At 52.4% G+C, this 18,374-nt stretch overlaps 1 protein-coding gene across 10 annotated transcripts in view; it reads left to right on the forward strand.

Moving 5' to 3' along the window:
* Positions 1-18,322, forward strand: part of TMCO4 (transmembrane and coiled-coil domains 4) — a 93,469-nt gene extending 75,147 nt beyond the window's left edge. For 9 of the 10 annotated variants that reach the window (XM_073794990.1, XM_033842107.2, XM_033842117.2 and 6 more), the window contains 3 exons: positions 2,729-2,846; positions 10,216-10,333; positions 17,155-18,322. In XM_073794990.1, coding sequence (XP_073651091.1) covers positions 2,729-2,846; positions 10,216-10,333; positions 17,155-17,568 — 650 coding nt within the window. In that variant the 3' untranslated portion in view covers positions 17,569-18,322. Of the gene's footprint in view, positions 1-2,728; positions 2,847-8,424; positions 8,466-10,215; positions 10,334-17,154 lie in introns of those variants that run through there. The other variant, XM_033842123.2, reaches the window with a different exon arrangement.
* The last annotated feature ends 52 nt before the right edge of the window (positions 18,323-18,374 follow it).

An 18,374-nucleotide genomic window follows, 5' to 3' on the forward strand; every position in this document is an offset into this window, starting at 1 on the left:
CTCATGTCATGATGTGACGGATCATCTGTGCCCATGCAGGGGGACTGCTTGACACTAAAAGTGGTACCTGAGTGAGGATTCTCTGTATTTTACCTGGAAGGCTGAGATCTTCTGGTATTATAAGGTTTTGGACCAAACAGTGAATTTTGACATTTTTTTCTCCAGCATCTACTTCAGCAGCCAGTTTTCCTAACTCAGGTTTCCCCTCCTGGACCGTCTCATTCCGGGAACAGTACAGGATTCTCCCTTGGGTGGGTCTAAAATGATTCTCACCAACTTTCTTTAAGCTAACACCTGTGCATTACCAAGAGCCTGCCACGTGGCTTCTCTCTAGGTATGCAACTTCCTAGAGAGCAAATCATCTTTTAAAACATAAGACAGGCACATCTGACTGTGGCAGCAGTCTGAGGATAAAGGGGAAGAGGTCTAGAAAGGCAGTTTAAAGCCAGGCTTCAGAGATAGGTAAATGAGTTTCCAGCTCGCCACCTACGCTGACTTGGTTTGACTGTGTTCTGGACTGTTTTGTGAGATTCAGCTACTAGTCTCAGCGCAGCAAAAGACACCTACCTTTGTTTGCTTTTCATAACACCTGTCTGATGGCTAGTCACAGGATCCTGACAGTTGCTCAGGGTAACCTGATAGGGAATGCTGCAGTTCCCCTGCCGGCCACAAGGAGGTCCCAGCCCTCCAGGCGTCGGCACCCAGGGCTGCGAAGCTGCCCCAGCTCCTCAGATGGAGAGATTCTGGGGGACAGGGCAGGTGCCTTGAGTGGCCGGCGTCCAGAGAGAGCTGCTAAGCTCAGTCGTTGACCCTGGGCCCACAGCCGTTTGGCACCGTGGGAGCAATGGTAACCCACCTGCGATCGCTGTGCTTTGAGTTGTTACCCGTACACAGCAGAGAGAATGGCCCCAGGCCCCGACAGCTCCCCGTGCCGGGTTCTGGGCCCGGCTGTATTCCCACTACCTGTGTGACCGTGGGCATGCCCCACCCCCTCTGAGACTCCGTGTTTCCTCATCTGCCGAGAGAAGGGGTCAGAATCAGAGCTACAGCCTTGCCAACAGCATAAGCACCTGAAACAGCCCTTACATCAAACAGTATCTGAGTCATCCTTGCAATTCAACACAAACTACCAGCTTCCTGAAGTTTTCCATCCTGCTGCCAGATTATCCTATCCCTGGAAACAGAGGAGTGAAATCAGAATTCTGTGCCCTGGAATCTTATAACTCAGGGCCAGAGAGGAGCACAGGGGTTCTCAAACTCCTGTTAGCCTGGAACCGTTTACTCAGACAAACTCTGACACAACAGCCCAAGTGGAAAACATTTAGACGCACTCTGGTTAGAAACCGGAGCCCAGAGAGAGGAAGCCACCTGTCCTGTGTCCCTCAGCAAGAGAGAGTGGTGGGACTGGCTGAGCTGTCCCTCCGGGGCCCACTCCCCAGGAATGACACGGATTATGCTACTCCCCAAACTTGGGGGGGCTCAGAACCTGCGGAGAGGCAGGGGCACAGGACAGGGAACGGGGCGGGGAGACACTGACTTCCACTGTGTGTTCACTACGCTGGGGTTTTCCCCACCATGATTTCATCCCCATAAAGACCACGAAGGCAGTACCATAGCCACCTGTAGGCTCAGAGAAGTTAAGTGACTTGTCTCAGAAGTCACTGAGCCGGGATTTGAACCCAGGGCTTTGCAACTGCAAAGCACATATCCTGGCTGTCCCAGGGGATGGCAATGTATTTACTCATTCATTCATTCACACCTTTACTGAGCCCCAATTATAGACTAGGCAGTGTCCTATACAGCTGTGACCAAGGCAGCCGGAGCCCCGCCCTCCCTGAACCCAGATATTAGAGGAGGAGACAGACGTAAACAAGTGAGGTGTGACAAGAGGAAAAATAGAGCCGGGTCAAGGGGTGACTGGGGGTGGAGGTGCACGTGCACCTCCAGGGGTCTAGAGCAGTGCTTCTCAAAGTGCGGTCTGCACTCCCATGTGTGAGCTGTTGGTTTCCAGTCTGCAAGATGATCAAAGAAACGCTGCTTTGCTGATCTATACTTATAAGACAGACAGCCCACGGGCCAGCCCTCATCCATGAGCTGCGCTCAGAGGAGCCCTGGCCTAAAATACTCTGAACCACTAGGTCATTGCAGCTGCTGCGTGGACTTCGTGTCCCAGGATCCTGAGCCCCCCTCTCCTCTCCACTCCCACCTTCCCGCCAGGCTGTACAGACCCCCGAGAACCTGTTGCAGAAGAAGGCTGTGGTGTCTCCTGCCCGGCACGTGCAATGCGCTAGGGGCCATCAGTCCCTTCTAAAGGGAGACACCATCTGAGTCCACGGCCAGTTGTGAGCTTCATGGAGGGGGAGATAGACCTGGGTCCCGATTTGGGCCGTGCCACTTACTGGCCATGTGATCTTGAAAATGTCTTTGGTTTTCCTTAACTGTGAAATGGGGATGATGATGCATTGCAGGAATAGATTGGGTGCTGGAGGTCCTGGAACTCAGTAAATGGAAGCCACCGTACTGTGTGGGCGTGTGTGTGTCTGTGTGCACGACTGTGTTTGCGCAGGTGCCTGAGCATATGTGTGCATGTCTGCATGAGTGTGGGTGTGCATATGCACGTGTGTGCGCGTGTACGTGACATCCATTTCCTCCACCACCATTGGAGAGTCGCTCTCAGGACCCGCTGTGGCCAGGGGTGCTGACAGTCATTTCCGGGGTCTCTCTCCAGATTGCCAAGGGATCATCGAGGACGTTGTCCTGCTGGGCGCGCCCGTGGAGGGAGAAGCCAAGCACTGGGAGCCTTTCCGGAAGGTGGTATCTGGAAGGATCGTCAATGGCTACTGCAGGTCTGTCCAAACCCTGTGCCTGTGAGGAGGTGACAGTGCTTACTGAGCACCTAGTGTGTTCAGGCCCTGTGCCCAGGACACAGATATTGGAGGCCAGGCCCTTGTCCTGGAGGATCCCAGGGGCCGGTAGGACACCAGCCCTACTAGAAGCAAGGCCCGGGCCAGGTGTTCTGACCTGGGCAGCATCTATCCCCATAGGATGATGGGCAGCAGGGACAGATCCTAAGAAAGGTTTCCCTGTGTCGGGCCTGAGACCAGTTTACAGGATGACACGAGAGGCCAGGCTGGTCACCGTGATCTGGGGGAAGAGGGTGAGTGGGATGAGACTGAAAAGCAAAGATGGGGGGTCTCTGAACGCCGACTGAGGAGCTCGCGTGTGGGTTATCCGGCAGCGCAGGAAGGGAGTGGGGAGCGTCCAGGCTGAGCTTTCAGAGCAGTGTCTTGGGGCAGGGCTGACAGCCATGGGGGAGCCAGCACCCACACCACACGACAGACCCTCCTGCAAGAGAGGGGGGCTGTGAAGACTGACAGCTGTGGGGCTGGAAAGGAGGCATCCCTGGGCTTGGCTTTGAGGAGGACTTGAGAGGTTTCAGCCAAAGCCGTGCCCTCGACTCTGGGGAAGAAGAGAAGATGAAGGCCCCCGCTGAGACCTCAGGAGATTGGCCTGAGAGGATGCCCGGGCCCTTCAGCCTCCAGATGAGGCAAAGGAGCGAGGTGACAGCGTAAACACGAGAACAGGGATTTGGAATCGCACAGCCCTGGGTCTTAACATCGGCCTCAGTTTCTCCATCAGTGAAGGGGGGATAATAGTAGTGACTCCCCCCAGGGTTATGATGATAGTCCAGCGATTTACAGAGTTGCCCATGGTGGGTGCCTGCTCCGTGAGTGACAGATGGTGTTACCGTTCGGCAGCAGCAGCATCGAAGCGCCAACCTCGCGCCAGGCACTAGCTGGAACCTCAACAGGAACAAGCCCCCACCTGGCCCTGTGCAACCTCGCACGCAGCAGTGCAAATAGGCAGGAAACAGGCAGCTCCGGGCTTGTCTGCGACACCCAAATCCAGAAGCTCTGAAACCAAAGGCTTTTCCCCAAGTGTGGTGCACACTTATTTAGCGACAGGAGGTGAGACTTGGGGAAACGGCTGACTCACGGGGCTATGAACATGAAGTGTCCAGCAGGGCGGCTGGAGATGCAGCGCTGGAACTGAGAGAGATGCAAACTGGAGCGAGGGCCAGTGGGAGGTCAGCTTCGGCTGAAGCCAGAAGGACAGGTGAGCTCATTTGAAAGGCAAAGCCTAGAGAAAGAGGGAGTGCTGGGTTCCTGATTCTAAGGAATATGGGTCAGGGTGGGAGGAGGGAGAGGCTCCAGCCTGAGGTTAAGGGCAACTCAGAATCATCCCACATACATGCCCAAGACGTCCTGCTGGACGTGGGGCTACAAAGATGAACAAGAGGAGTTCACGTCTAGCAGAAAAGACACATATGGAAACAGACAGTTATTCAAAAAAAAAACCATGAAAAATGCAATAATGCAGTGATGGGGGAGTGGATATGACAAGTATTAGACTCTTACCACCTGCCAGATCCTGTCTCTGTTGTCATTTTCTCCGTTAATCGTGCCCCAAACCCTAAGGGGTTTGTATTATTAAGCCCATCTTACAAGTGAGGAAACTGAGGCCCAGAGAAGTTAAGTCACAAGGCCAGTTAACTTTAATTTTGATCTAAGCCCAGCCATCCCAAGTAGAACCTGCAAGTGAATAGAAGAGATTTGGAAAGTCTTTATCATTTTGATAATTTAGCCCGTGTCTAGTTCAGAGCTAAAGATAAAGATCGTCTTTAGCCTTGGATAGAGGGCGTTAACCGGGACACGGGAGTTCAGCCAATCAGTATGGCTTTATCACTCATATTCTAAGCTGAGTTCTTAGAATCAGGATATGGTAGAAAGAACAAAGAAACAAAGACAAAGAGCTCATGCAAATCAATAAGAAAAAAAAATCTAATAAGAAAAATGGCCAGAGGGACTTCCCTGGGGGTCAAGCGGTTAGGACTCCCCGAGCTCCCAATGCAGGGGGCCCAGGTTCAATCCCTGGTCGGGGAGCTAGATCCCACATGCATGCTGCAACTAAGAAGTCTGCACGCCACAGCTCAAGATTCCACATGCTGCAACGAAGACCTGGCACAGCCAAAAATAAATAAATAAACAAAGATTAGAAAATGGCCAGGGACTTTCCTGGCAGTCCAGTGGTTAAGATTCCATGTTCCCAGTGCAGGGAGCACCGGTTCAAACCCTGGTCAGGGAACTAAGATCCCACGTGCCTCATGGTGCAGCCTAAAAAATAAAAAAATAAAAAGAAAGAAAATGGCCAAAGGATATCTACACATAAACATGGAATAAATACAGTCAATAAACTTTTGAAAATGTACTCAACCTCATTATTAGTGAAATAAATGCAAACTAAAATCGGTAAAATACTATTTATCATCCGCCACATTATCGAACATCTGACACATGAATAACATTCCGTGTTGGTGAAGATGTGGAGAAATGGGCGCCGTCACACCCTGTCGGTGGCAGCTGATTCAGTGGAGGATAGTTGGCAATATCTATCCAAATTTTTAATGTGCCGGATCTTCTGATCCCACAGATCCTGACTTCTGGGATCCTGCTGTACTAGATACATGGAGGCACAAAGGGGATCCTTGCAGCTTCATTTATAATTAAAAATTTAAAACAACCTGAATGACCGCAAAGAGGGGAACAGTTAAGGGGAAAAAAGCAAGTGCGACAATACGTACTATGATCCCATTTACGAAGGAAAACGTTTCTGCGTGTGCATATATGTATCTGTATGTCTGAAAATGGACAGGCAGGTCCAGAGGGACCATGAGAAATTAATAACAGTGGTCACCCCTAAAGAGTGGACAGGGATTGGAGGTAGGGCTTAAAAGAGACTTTTTTTTCATTGGTATGTAGTTGATTTACAACATTGTGTTAGTTTCAGGTATACAGCAAAGTGATTCAGTTATATATGTGTGTGTATATATATATATATTTATTAATAAAAGAGACTTTAATTTTTTAAGTAAGGACAGTTTAAAAAATAAGAAAAGAGCATCCTAATGTCCATAGCAGCACTATTTACAATAGCCAGGACATGGAAGCAACCTAAATGTTCATCAACAGAAGAATGGATAAAGAAGATGTGGTACATATATACAATGGAGTATTACTCATCCATAAAAAAGAATGAAGTAAAGCCATTTGCAGCAACATAGATGGACCTAGAGATTGTCATACTGAATGAAGATATTGCTTATATGTGGAATCTAAAAAAGGGGTACAAATGAATTTATCTACAACACAGAAATAGAGTTACAGATGTAGAAAATAAACTTACGGTTACCAGCGGGTAAGGGGTGGGGGGAGGGATAAATTGGGAGATTAGGATTGACATATACACACTACCCTAGATAAAATAGGTAACTAATAAGGACCTCCTGTATAGCACAGGGAACTCTACTCAATACTCTGTAACGGCCTGTATGGGAGAAGAATCTAAAAAAGAGTGGATACACGTATATGTGTAACTGATTCACTTTGCCGTACAGCAGAAACTGACACAAATTGTAAATCAACTCTGCTGCAATAAAAATCTTTTAAAATTAATTAATTAATTAATTAAAAACAAGAAAAGAGAAGGAATGGCCACCACATTGATGGCAGACAGCCCTCAGTTAAAATCCTGGCTCCACCACTTACCACTCAGGTGGCTTTGGACAAACCAATCTGAAGCTCAGTATTCCTGCCTGTAAGATGGGAATAACAGTCCCTCCTGCACAGGGCTTCTGGGGAGATTAAATGAGATTATGTAAGATGAAGGCTGGCGCTTTATACGCGCCCAGTAAGCGATAGCGGTTATAATTATTATTACTGGGCATATTCGCAGCACACGATTTTTTTGATGCTTTCATAAACAGCAAAGGGAAAGAATTAAAATTGCATGTGTGCAATATGAAAGCAGCAGAATCTTATTAAACCCATCTGTTCCGTTGAGAACCTGAGGCTAATAAGTTTGGTTTTCCATTATTTTGTGAGATCCTGAGCCATCTCTCTGGAGAGAAAAAGGAGGAGGGGGAGAGGAGGAAGAAGGAGAGAAGAGGGAAGGAATGCACAGACCAAAACAATAACTGTAATTTTTTGATTAAATTAAGCACTGACCAGGAATTCATATTCTTGGCCCCCAAAAGTGTTTTAGTTGCCGTAAACCTACTTAAAGACTGGGAGTGGAATGAGGGGCTGGGGGGAGCTTCAGGCCAACACTCCCAAACTATATACGTTTATAAATTTATCATGTACATTAATAAAGCTCTTTGCAAGTTTGTTAACTTGCTTGGGCTTTCACGAACCCCCTGGAAGCCAACCGGGCAAGTGATTCTGTTCCCTATTATACTGTGAGGAAACTGAAGCTCAGAGAGGGTCAAGTGCCTCACCAAGGTCACACAGCAGAGCCAGGATGTGAACTCAGGTGAGACTGTCTCCCTGATAGTTGGGATATCTGCAATGAGAGGGTTTTGTTCTGAGCCCCCGGGGGACTCCCTGTGTGGTGTCTGCTCCAGTACCGTGTGGGGATAATGATAGAAGGAGCGGGGAGGACCCCCTGCCCACAAGTGGTTCCAGGCCTGTCAGCAGCCACGGCACACCCTTCACCAGGTCATGCGGTGTGAATCAAGGTTCAGTTGTATGCATCCGCCTGGCCTGGAGGGCCATCGACGCCTGGCTTGCTGGGCACTGCACCCACCTCCCACCCCCAAGGGAGTTCCCGATTCTGCTCAGGATACAGGATTGCAGCACTAAGGCACAGTCCTGCCCTCAACAAGCTCTCTGCCCGGAAAAAGAAAAGACCCAGGAACGGACACACGGAGGACATGTAACAAAGGTCACAAGAGGAGCATACACCAGTCACGTGAGGTACAAAGGATTAATACTATCAAGTGGAAGGGCTCAGGGGCACTCCCTGGAGAGGTGGCATGCAAGCTGAATTTTGAAAAGATGGATAGGAGCCCATCAGAGCCTGGAAGAGTAGGCGGAGCAGGAGAGAGGCCACACTGCCCACGAAGGCCCAGAGCGGGAGGTATCATCGTACCCGGTACCTCCTGAGCGCTCACGTGTGTGAGCACTGGGTACACGACGTGCCATCTCTGTGCACGCTCCTGCCCGCCCCGGAAGGTAGGTTACAGCGAGGAGACTGAGGCTCAGAGGGGTCAAGCAACTTGCCCAAGGTCACACAGCTGGTAACTGACAGGGTGGGACTGGCTCTGGGTGGTCCCGAGGGTGGGCTCGTGGCCCACCCCAGGCAAAAGAGACAGATGCTGGGCGCAGAGGGTCTGGAATGCCAGCAAAGGCCCTGTGGTTTGCTGAGCACAGTTTTGAGGATGCGGAACCTTCTAACACGTTCCTGTCCTGCCCCTACATGTGTATGAATAAGTACATTTAACATTGTAAGTAGAGTGTTGTCATGTTTAAGACGGATCATTGGGAAGGAACAATCCTGACTTTGCTCCTTTGCTTTCTATGTCAGAACCGTATAGGGGCCTCCCTCACACCCCATATTGGATGCATGTAAGTCTCACGATTAGTTAATAAAACAACTTGAGTCAGTCTCCTTTCTTCTCCCCTTAGCCATCATTCTGAGGGACAGTGTTTCTTGGGCCTTCAATATTAGGGTAACCATTGCGACGTGCAAACATTGCTCTCTGGCAGTTAGGGAATTTTCTAGAAGAGAAGGCCTGTGGGTAGTGGAGAGTCAAGGTTGGCTTCTGAGAGGAGAGGGCCATGGTCGGATGAGAGTTGAAGACCCCAGTGGCTGGAGAGAGGTGAGGCCAGGAGCGAGGAGGAGGCCGTTCCTTTTGTCCGTGGGGGGCTGGGCGGGGAGTTGCCTGATCTCAGGGCTGGAACAGAAGGGATGGGTTTGGGGGGAGTGGGGAGTAGGGGCAGGTAGTACAAATCTGCAGGATTCCGTGATAAGTTGGCCATGGCGGGAAGGGAGGCCTAGGACATGGCTTTGCTGGCTTCTGCTCGAGGGACCTGGTGGACGATTCAGAGGAGTCAAGGCTGATGAGCTCAGGGTGGGGCACAGCAGGAAGGTCTGTTGAGAGCCCCTCAGTTCTGGACCCCAGCCTTCTAGAGGCTTCCAGGGTGGTAACCACGCGGGCACCCCTGTGGCCAGAGATCCCAGAGGGTCAGGCCTGGAGAGCCCACAGCACCCTGGGTCCCAGACAGCTTTGGGGCCTCGCCTGTGGGCACAGAGGGTCACGCGGGCAGGCTGGGGACTCCTGACCCTCAGCACATTCCCCTGCACACGCGGGGACAGAGGGCCCTTCTTTCACACAAGCGCACAAAAACGATGGGCTCAAATGGCCCTGCAACCGGAGTTGGACTCGGTCTAAACAAAAGACGCCCAGTGTGCTAAGTGGGGTCTCAGCCCTGGAGGCAGAGGGGGAACAGAGGCGTCCACGTACATGGACTTGCTGAGGGAGGGGCCCAGCTTCACCCCGGACAGGGCACAGGGGTTCGAGGGGCAAGGCTGTCCCGTGGACCCCACAGACCACGTCTCCCGTGGACAGTGCTCGGTGTACCTGAAGAATCAGGCCACAGAGTGTCCGGGGTTATCTCCTTGCCAGAGTGCAGGGTTTATGTCTGGATAGGGGGCAGGGCATGGTGTTCACAGCAGCCATGAGAGTGGAGGAGTGTTCCAGGGCTGTGACCTGCCCCGGGGGGCGGCGCTCACCTCCTAGGTGGCTGAGGGCAGGGAGAGCTGCAGGCTGGGCCAGGCCTGTCTCAGAAAGCACAGCTGGTCCCTCCAGCTCAAAGAGAGATGGGGTCCCAGACCCAGAGTTCCAAGCCACAGAGCACGGTGGCCCCAGCTCCCCGTGATCCTCTCCCCCCAGGCAGACGCCCTGCTGCCTCTCTTTCGTCTCCCAGGGAGCCCTGGACCAGCCTCCACCCCCCACCCTGGGAACTGGAAACCCTCCCCAGCTGAGAGCAGCTCACCCAGCCACATGCAGACTGTGGAGAACTTCATCCAGCTTCCTCAGTCACTCACTCAACAGATATTCGTCTACTGCCCACCAGGCCAGCGCTGTTCTCTGCTCTGGGGGCCCAGCAGGAAGCAAAGCAGCCTCCCTGGAGCTGCCACGCCCTGGGCAATGCTCCCGAAATGCTAGTGGCTGCAGCTCCCACCATCATACACGGGTGCAGCGGGGCCCTGGTCTCCCACAGAAGCTCCCGTCCCACCAGGCTCCCCCGGGGCGAGGCAGGGCCCTCCGAGGCTGACGTCCGCCCCTTCTCACTCCGTCCTCTCTGCCCACAGTGGGGACTGGCTCTTGGGCTTTGTCTACCGCACGTCCTCCGTGAAGCTCCGAGTGGCCGGCCTACAGCCCGTGCTGCTGCAGGACAAGAGGGTGGAGAACGTGGACCTGTCCTCCATGGTGAGTACCACCTGTCCCTCCCGGGGCTGGAGGGCTAGGCACTTCGTTACTCCAGCCCAGCAACCCAGGTCCCAGGGACACTGGCCCGGGCTCAGTCCACCCCAGAGGAGGGAGGTCATGAGAATTCACTTGGGAAGAGGTAACTCCTGTTCACGGGCACCATCCTTGTGCTGGGGCATTGTCCCCAGGCCTCTGGGGCAGGCACTATTATCCCCATTTCACAGATTAGGAAACTGAGACTTAGAAAAGTTCCCATCACACAACTAGCAACTAATAGCCTGGATTTGAACCTCCAGAGCCCATGCTCTTGCCCCTATATTACTGCCCTCCCACTACGCCTCCCCACTCCTCCTCCCACCGCCCCCACTCACTCCCCCAGCCGACATTACTGGTCAGGACAGTCTATTTCTCCTGGAAGTAACCAAAACAACCAGAGGACACAAGTGGAGGCATTCAGGATGGACCAGAGCAGAAGCACCCAATTTCCAGGCTGTGAAACCGTGGAATACAGAGCAGGGAAAGTGTGTTCCCAGGTCCCCCACCTTGGAATCACCTGGAGAGTTTATTTAAAATGCAGATCCCAGAGCCCCACTGCCCAGACCTCCTAAATCAGTCTCTAGGAGGTGAAGCCTGAAAGTCTGCATTTTAAACATACTCCCCAAAGATTCTTACATATCTCAGACTAGGCAGGGCAGACAATGAAAAGAATTCTTGCTGGGAATGGAATGCAATGCGAGGGAGCCCACCCCAGCAGCTACACAAACCTAATTTGAGTTTCTAGAGCCATCTTTTGGGCTTGAAGGAACCTCGTCCACCCACCACATGTCTGTCATAGGGAGTTAATAATAGCTTCATACCTTTTGCAGTATCCATATCCCCACTGTACAGATGAGGACCCTGAGGCTTTGAGAGGCTGAGGGACTTGCCCAGGGTCACAGAGCAGGGACAGGGCTGAGCAGGACTGAAGCCAGTGGGCATCGCCCCCGTTGGGTAGATGTGAGAACCAGTGGCAGAGGTGCCAGCTGCCAGGAGGATGAGGATATACTGAGCTGCAGTTATGTCCCCAGGCAAACTCAGCCAGTGAAAATTCCCGGGTTGCAAGGTTCACGAGAACAGGAACTTTGTTTTCCAATGATTACATTGCCGGCTGCCGTTTATCAAGTACCAAGCATTTCCTGAGCGTAACCCAGTTTCCCCAGGTACCACATCAGTAATTTGAGCCAGCCGCACCATCCTACCTGAGAGCAGACAGTCCAGGCCCCTCCCTGGGCATCTGAAAACTCCCCTGGGGAGGGGCACCCCGGAGGACCCTGGCTTCTCCCTTCAGCTTCAACAGCAGCCTGGCCCGGCGACACACACACGCACACACACACACACATGCACGCACGCACGCACGCACACACGCACACACACACGCACACACACTGCACCTCGTCGTAGGGGAAGCCGGGCACCCTGACCCACCCCCACCAGCACAGCCAATGCTGGGTTGCACGCTTATTGAAACTTGACTGAGGGTTGAAGAGAGCACAGGGGGATTCTAGCGCAAAAACTTAAAACCAGAACGTTATCAGGCACTGCTACCACTGAAGCTCGTGGGCCGTGACCTTGCCCCGAGGTCCCCTGGGCCTCCCACCCAGCCTGCCACCATGTCACTGGGGCCAATTTGTCCTGGCTTATATCTTCACTCCCCCAGACTCCCAGGGCCCTAGCTCACAAGTCCTGACCCACCAGACAACACGAGTGAAGCAGTCCCGTGTCTTCCTGACCGGCAGCTTTGGGGGCTGGTATTGGTCCAAGAATAAGAAGAGTTTCTAGACTCATCCACCCATGAAACTTATCACTCCTAATTCAGGAGGCAGTCTTCCCAGGACAGACGTGAACTTCAAGCCCTAGAGCCATCTCCTTAGATCATCTTTATCCCTGATAGACTTGCTTCACGTGATGTCAGTCTCACAGCAATCCCGTACAGTGGGTATTGGGCATCCCCAAGTCACAGACTGGAAAACTGAGGCTTGAGAGAATAGGTTCAGTGTAGCCAGAGAGTCATAGATCTGGTCTCTGAAACCAGGTCCAGAGCCTGTGCTGTACACCTCCCTGTAGGAGTGAGGAAAGCTGGGTAACAAGACCAGGAAACAGCAGGACTCAGTGATGCCTCCTGGCCCATGTCCAGGGGTCTCTGTCCTGTTTGAGGGTCCCTGTACCCTGATGGGGTGAAGGGGAGAAGTGACTTGATGCCTCACCACTCCAGGGGTCTTCCTCTGCCACAAGAATCAAATGTGAAAAGGAATGGCTGAATGTTCCTTTCAAATGAAAATTTCCTTTAAATGCTACAAAGCCCCTGAAAGACAGTTTCTGCCCTGGGAAGCCCCTGAATGGGATACAGTGGGAAGAGCACAGCCTTTGGTGCCGGAGAGGCCTGGCTTAGAATCCAGGCTCTGCCACTGGTATACTGGCTGTGTGGCCTTAGGCCAGTGACTGAACCTCTCTGTGCCTCGATTTCCTCATCCTAGAAACAAGAGATATCACCTGTCTTCCAGGGCACATGCGATATGGTTGGTGCACAGTAGGCCCTCGTTTAATGCTGGTTCCTGCGTCTCCTGCCCCTGTGTCCACCTTCAGTTCTGCCTCTGGGACCACAGCTTCAGAGACTCCTCTCCCCACTCAAAGACTGCCTTCACGGCAGCTTCCCAGCTCCTGCCTAACAATAGCTCTTTATCGCATTAGGAGCACATCACAAAAAGCAGTGCTTTCCTCTTCTGGGTAATTAGAGGTAATTAGCATTGCCTTTGTGCTGCCCTCCTCTTTTCCTTGAAAATTCTTGCTGGAAGAGAGGTTGCTGGCAAAAGAGTCCTCGTGACTGCTGTTGCGAAGCACTGGCTGCCCTGTGCTCGGAGCAGAAACCTACAGGACCTTCTACAGGAGAATTTCCTTCTCCCTGCCGGGCTGACGTGGGCAGGGCCCTCTGAGCCTCATCCCAGCGTCAGCCACGGGACACAAACGTGGTCTGCGGCGGCTCCTGATCTCAGGACAAGCCTGAGCAGGAGTGAGCCAGGGGCAGGTCCTGTCGCAGGCAGAGGGCATCTCTGGTGAACGGAGCAGACAAAGGCCAGGCTGCCTGCCCACCTTTCAGGCTCTCCTGTGTGGGGACTGGGTTGCAGCGCATGGGGGTTTCTGCCACCCCGGGGGCCACGTCACGAGGTTTCTCCAGAGCCCAGGGTCTCTGGAGTCTTGGTGTCCCAAAAGAACGCCAGCTGGCTTCTCGAGCTTAGCACAGGGCTTGGCACACAATAGACATTCAGGAATAATAACAATAATAACAACAATAGTCAGTGTCTGCATGGTTTCCAGACCTTATGTCACTTGATCCCCGTAGCTGTCCCATGAAGTAGGGATAATAACCCCATTGTACAGGTATAGAAACTGAGGCCGCAGGAAGGGACACTGCATGTGAGTGGCAGAGCCAGATGAACTAGGGAACCTACCTCAGAGCCTGGGCTCTTAACCAGTGCGTTCACACTGTCTGCATTCACGCATCTCTGTGGCTTCCAGTCAGTGACCTCCAACTCTAGGCCAATAAGCCTGTGACGTGTATTGTCTCATTGAATCCTCACAGCCAGCCCACATGGTGTATGGTGTACGTATCTTTATTAGCCCCATTTTACAGAGGAGGAAACTGAGGCCCAAGAGGTAAAGGAACCCCAGGAGGCCTGATAGGCTTGGGAATTGTTGACCAGGCAGAGACAGGTGGCAGCAGCTTTGGTTTGGGTAAGTCAAGGTGTCTTGCAAGGCAGGAAACCAGAAGCGCTGAGGCCCATTCATCCTGTGTGGCTCTGGTTACCCTGAGCACCCACAGCGTACAGGGCTGTATGTGGGGAGTAGAGGTGAGTTAGAGGTGTGCACTTCCTCAGCTCACACGGTCTATCAGAACACAGACAGAGGCAAGCAGATGAAGACGATGGTGTGTAGTGAGTGCTGTTGCAGGGGAGCCCCAGGAAGGGTCCGTAACCAGCGTGGGAAGGTCAGGGAGGCTTCTCAGCACCAGGGACATCCAGCATATCCGGACAGGTGGCAGACTTCAGTCTAGACAGCCAGGGAGATGGTCTTGGGCTGAAATCTTTATCCAGCATCAGCCACGCCAGAATGTTCCACTGCTCAGAAGGGATGCTTTTCCCATCCACTTCACTCCTGCTCTCCCACCCCTCTGGCTACCTGTGCAATTGGAACTCTGCCAGCCAGTTCTGCCTCTGGGTCTTTGCAGAATTGGCAGGTCAGGGACGAGGCTTGGCTGAGACCTGGACCAACCTGTAGCCAAGAAGGTCCAGAGCTCTGCATTCTAGGGCAGCTGCACAGTGGAATTTCCATCTGGAATCAGCTGTAGCCAGTAGCCATAAACACCTCCCTCCCTTCCTGTCCTGCCTGCCTCCACCCAGCCCGAGTACCAGCCCTTCACCAACATTAAAAAGGTATAGGGAGGTCATCCTTGTTTGTCCCTGTGGGTCTAGGTTACTGCTGGCCCAAATTCAGATGTGATGGCTGGAGCTTCAGCAGCCGTTTTGGGTTCCTGAATGGATCTGCCTAGCTCACTCCCTACCTTCTATCCCTCCTTCCAAGAAAATTAAATTAAAAGGAACTCATATTTATGGAGCACCTACTGTGTACCAGGTGCTGTGCCTTGTGGTTTGTATTATTTCTTCCCACCAACCCCATGCGATGGGTATCACTAACCCTAATTGTGTAATGTCCCTATAAAAGTGTTTGGGGTCATATATGGAACAGAATAGTTCCCACAAAGTCCCAGGCCCTTGGAGCTCTCATAGCAGACATTCAAGGTATGAGGTGTCATGATCCTCATTTTACAGACAGGGAAGCTGGGTCTCAGGACGTTGTACAGACTCACCCAGTTACTAGAAAGAGACAGAGCCAAGTCTGGAGCCCCCGTGTCTCTGATTCCAAACTTAGGTTCTTTCTAGCGCCATGCAGCCACTAATGTCCACCCGCTATGGAAAGATGCTGCCCTACCTTGACCTCCACCCTGAACCCAGGGATCTGAAAAGCCTCTTCTATGTGTATACATGTGTGTGTTTTCACTGAACACTCTTTAGAAGTGGTTGTAAAGAAAAGGACAAGAAGTAAGCAGGTTATGAGAAGATAACAAAACTGTACAGGGAATTGTCTTTTGTGTTCTTGCAAAGTCATTGGAATAACCCGGTGTGATTTGTGATTCGAATGGAAATGCAGGTGTTACCAGCCGAGCCTTTGTGTTGCTTCCTGAGCTCCCCAGCACAAGCCTCCCCAGTGCTTTCCTGTCTCCTTTTTAGACAAAAACCTTCCTCTTCAGCCTTGAAGGACTGTTCTGTCTTGTGCTTGCCTTTGGCACTAAAGCAGGCACCCTAGACTGGCTGGGGAGAGTGCAAGCCTCCATCTCAGGGAGGAGATTTGAGCGAAGCCCTCTGCTCTCAGTGTCTCAAGTGCTGTGTGTCGTTAAGCTAAACCACCACCCCTCTCTGGGTTTCTCTTTTCTCATCTGTAAAATGAAAATGATTTTTAAAGTCTTCCCCACCACACACCTGATTTTCTATGAAGTGAACAGGCCTGGATTCAGACCCCAGCTCTGACACCTGGGTGACCTTGGGCAGGTCACTTTACCTCTCTGCCTCAATTTCTTCACCTCCAATTAGCAGCCAGTACCTGTCAAAGGAGTATATTCAATAAACTCATTTCCTACAAGGTATTAAGGACCTACTGTGTGTCGACCATTGTCCATTTTCACAGTTAGGCATCGGGCACTCCAATCACACCCCTATTTTTCAGTCGCTGATATATGCCAACACAAAAATAGGGGAGTCTCTCTTCTCTCAAGAAGGGGGTGGGCACTTCTGAGTTCTTGACCCTTGTCTTAGTGAAGGTTCCATCCATAATAAAGGCCCAGATGAAGTGGCTTAAACACACAAGCGGTGATGCTGTCCCATAGGCAAAGGCTAGAAGAGGCAGTTCAGGGCTGGTGGCTCCATAGCTTTCAGGGGCCGAAATTCCCTGTTTTGCTATTCTGCCATCCTTAGTGAGCCAACTCGTGGCTCATGGCGGCTGCCACAGCTCTGGCCATCCTGTCTGAAATCCAGCCAGCAAGAAAGAGGAAATAGGGGGAAAAGCGAAGCACTCCCCCTTTTAAAGAGAATTCCAAGGACCGCCACATAACACTGCTGCTTCATCTCATTGGCCAGAACTCATCACCGTAGTACACTTAGCAACAAGGGAGGCTGGAGAACGTACCCAGCTATAAACTGGAGTTCTTATGACTAAGGGAAAGGGGGAGAGTGAATCGTAGAAAGTACCTGGCAATCTTTCTAGCCATAGTTCTATTTTAGATTTGGGGGCTTTTTCCTGGAGGAACCCTCACAACAACCCTCTGATGTAACTACTCTTACTGTCCCCATTTTACAGCTGAGGCACATGGAGGTCAGAGGCATACAGGGGCTTGTCCAAGGTCCCACAGCTGGTGATCCACAGAGCCCTTCCACTGTAGCCTAAAGCTGCAGGCAGAGAACAGGAACTTCCACTCCAACTATAACAGGAGGGTCTTTCCTGCCCCCAGAGGACCCAGATTCTGTAGAGAAGCTTCCTTCGTCTTTATTTAAGAAATTTTAGAGCAGCTTTGAACCCAGAGGCTTCCCACCCACTCTGGACTTGAGAATCATTGAGGGTTGGAGTCATGGCATTGGTGACTGGTTGGTGAAGATGCGGAGGGAGAGGCCCAGGAGCCCTGGGGAGGACTGGGGTCTGCCCACCACCCGTGGTCCTCACTCACTGTCCTCCTGCAGGTCAGCGGCCACTTGGACTACGCCAAGCAGATGGACGTCATCCTGAAGGCCGTGGGCATCCACACCAAGCCAGGCTGGGACGAGAAGGGGCTCTTGCTGGCCCCAGGCAGCCTGCCCCAAGAGGAGCCTCGCCAGGCAGCAGCGCCCTCCTCATCGGATAAGACCACCAACCAGGATGGGCAAACCCAAGGTCCCACATCCCCCTTGGGAGACACCCCCAGCGCAGCCACATCTCTTGACCCCAGCCAAGCCCAAGTGCCAGTGAGACTGGACCAGTCTGAAGGGGCCTCTCTTCCTGCTGCTGCCAGCCCTGCTGAGAGCCCCCCTGTCTGCAGCCATGGCGTGGGCCCCAACCCACTGGGCTGCCCCGACTGTACCAGCGAGACACAGGGGTCCTGCCCAGGGCTGGACTGACCCCGGAAGAGTCATTCTCCCAGATTTCTATATGCAGTGCTCTCTTACCCCACTCCACCGGGTCCCTCACATGAGCTCTGGAGATGCAGAATTTCCACCACTGTCTTTCCTAAATTGAAGACATTGGTACTGGAAGGAGGGGAATTGTAAGAAGACACCGTCCCCTCCCCAAGGAAGCAAGGCTAGAGCTCTGCAGAGTCAACCCAGCACAGTGTAGAGCCCCAGGACTAGACCAGCCGTGGGCCTCCTGTGCTGCGGGTCAGAGCTTAGGGTCTGGTTGCCCATCAGGTGGCTCAGGAGCTCTGTGGAGCCTGAGGCTCCCACCCAGCCACGCTCCCCAGCCTCACAAGCCTGGTGTCTGCCGACCCATTCGCCCACAGGCACCACTGCCACGCCTACAGAGCAGGGACAAGTGGGACAGGCAGCTTATTCTCTCTGCTCTTGGGAGATCCGATGAGGTCTGCCACATGCAGCTGTACAGGCTGTGCACCGCACAACTACAGGGGCGGCATCATAAAGACGTGATGTGAAGGGCGCCCCCCAAAGTTATGCCGCGTAGTGGCCCTGGATATAACTGTTACAGAACAATTACAGAACGTGGTGAAGAAGTGTTACAGAACGTGGTGGAAAATGCTGGATCAGCAGGCAGTGTGGACAGGGCCTGTGACGAGAATGAATTAGATGGGGAAAGGATTTCCTATAGCAGAAACAGAGGTGTGATGATTCTAACAATAAACAATAACAACAGCTACCATTTATTAGGTATTTACTGTGTACAGGGTGCTTACCTGCATTGTCTCAGTTGA

This window comes from Tursiops truncatus, chromosome 1 (assembly GCF_011762595.2).
Source record: "Tursiops truncatus isolate mTurTru1 chromosome 1, mTurTru1.mat.Y, whole genome shotgun sequence".
NCBI lineage: Eukaryota > Metazoa > Chordata > Mammalia > Artiodactyla > Delphinidae > Tursiops > Tursiops truncatus.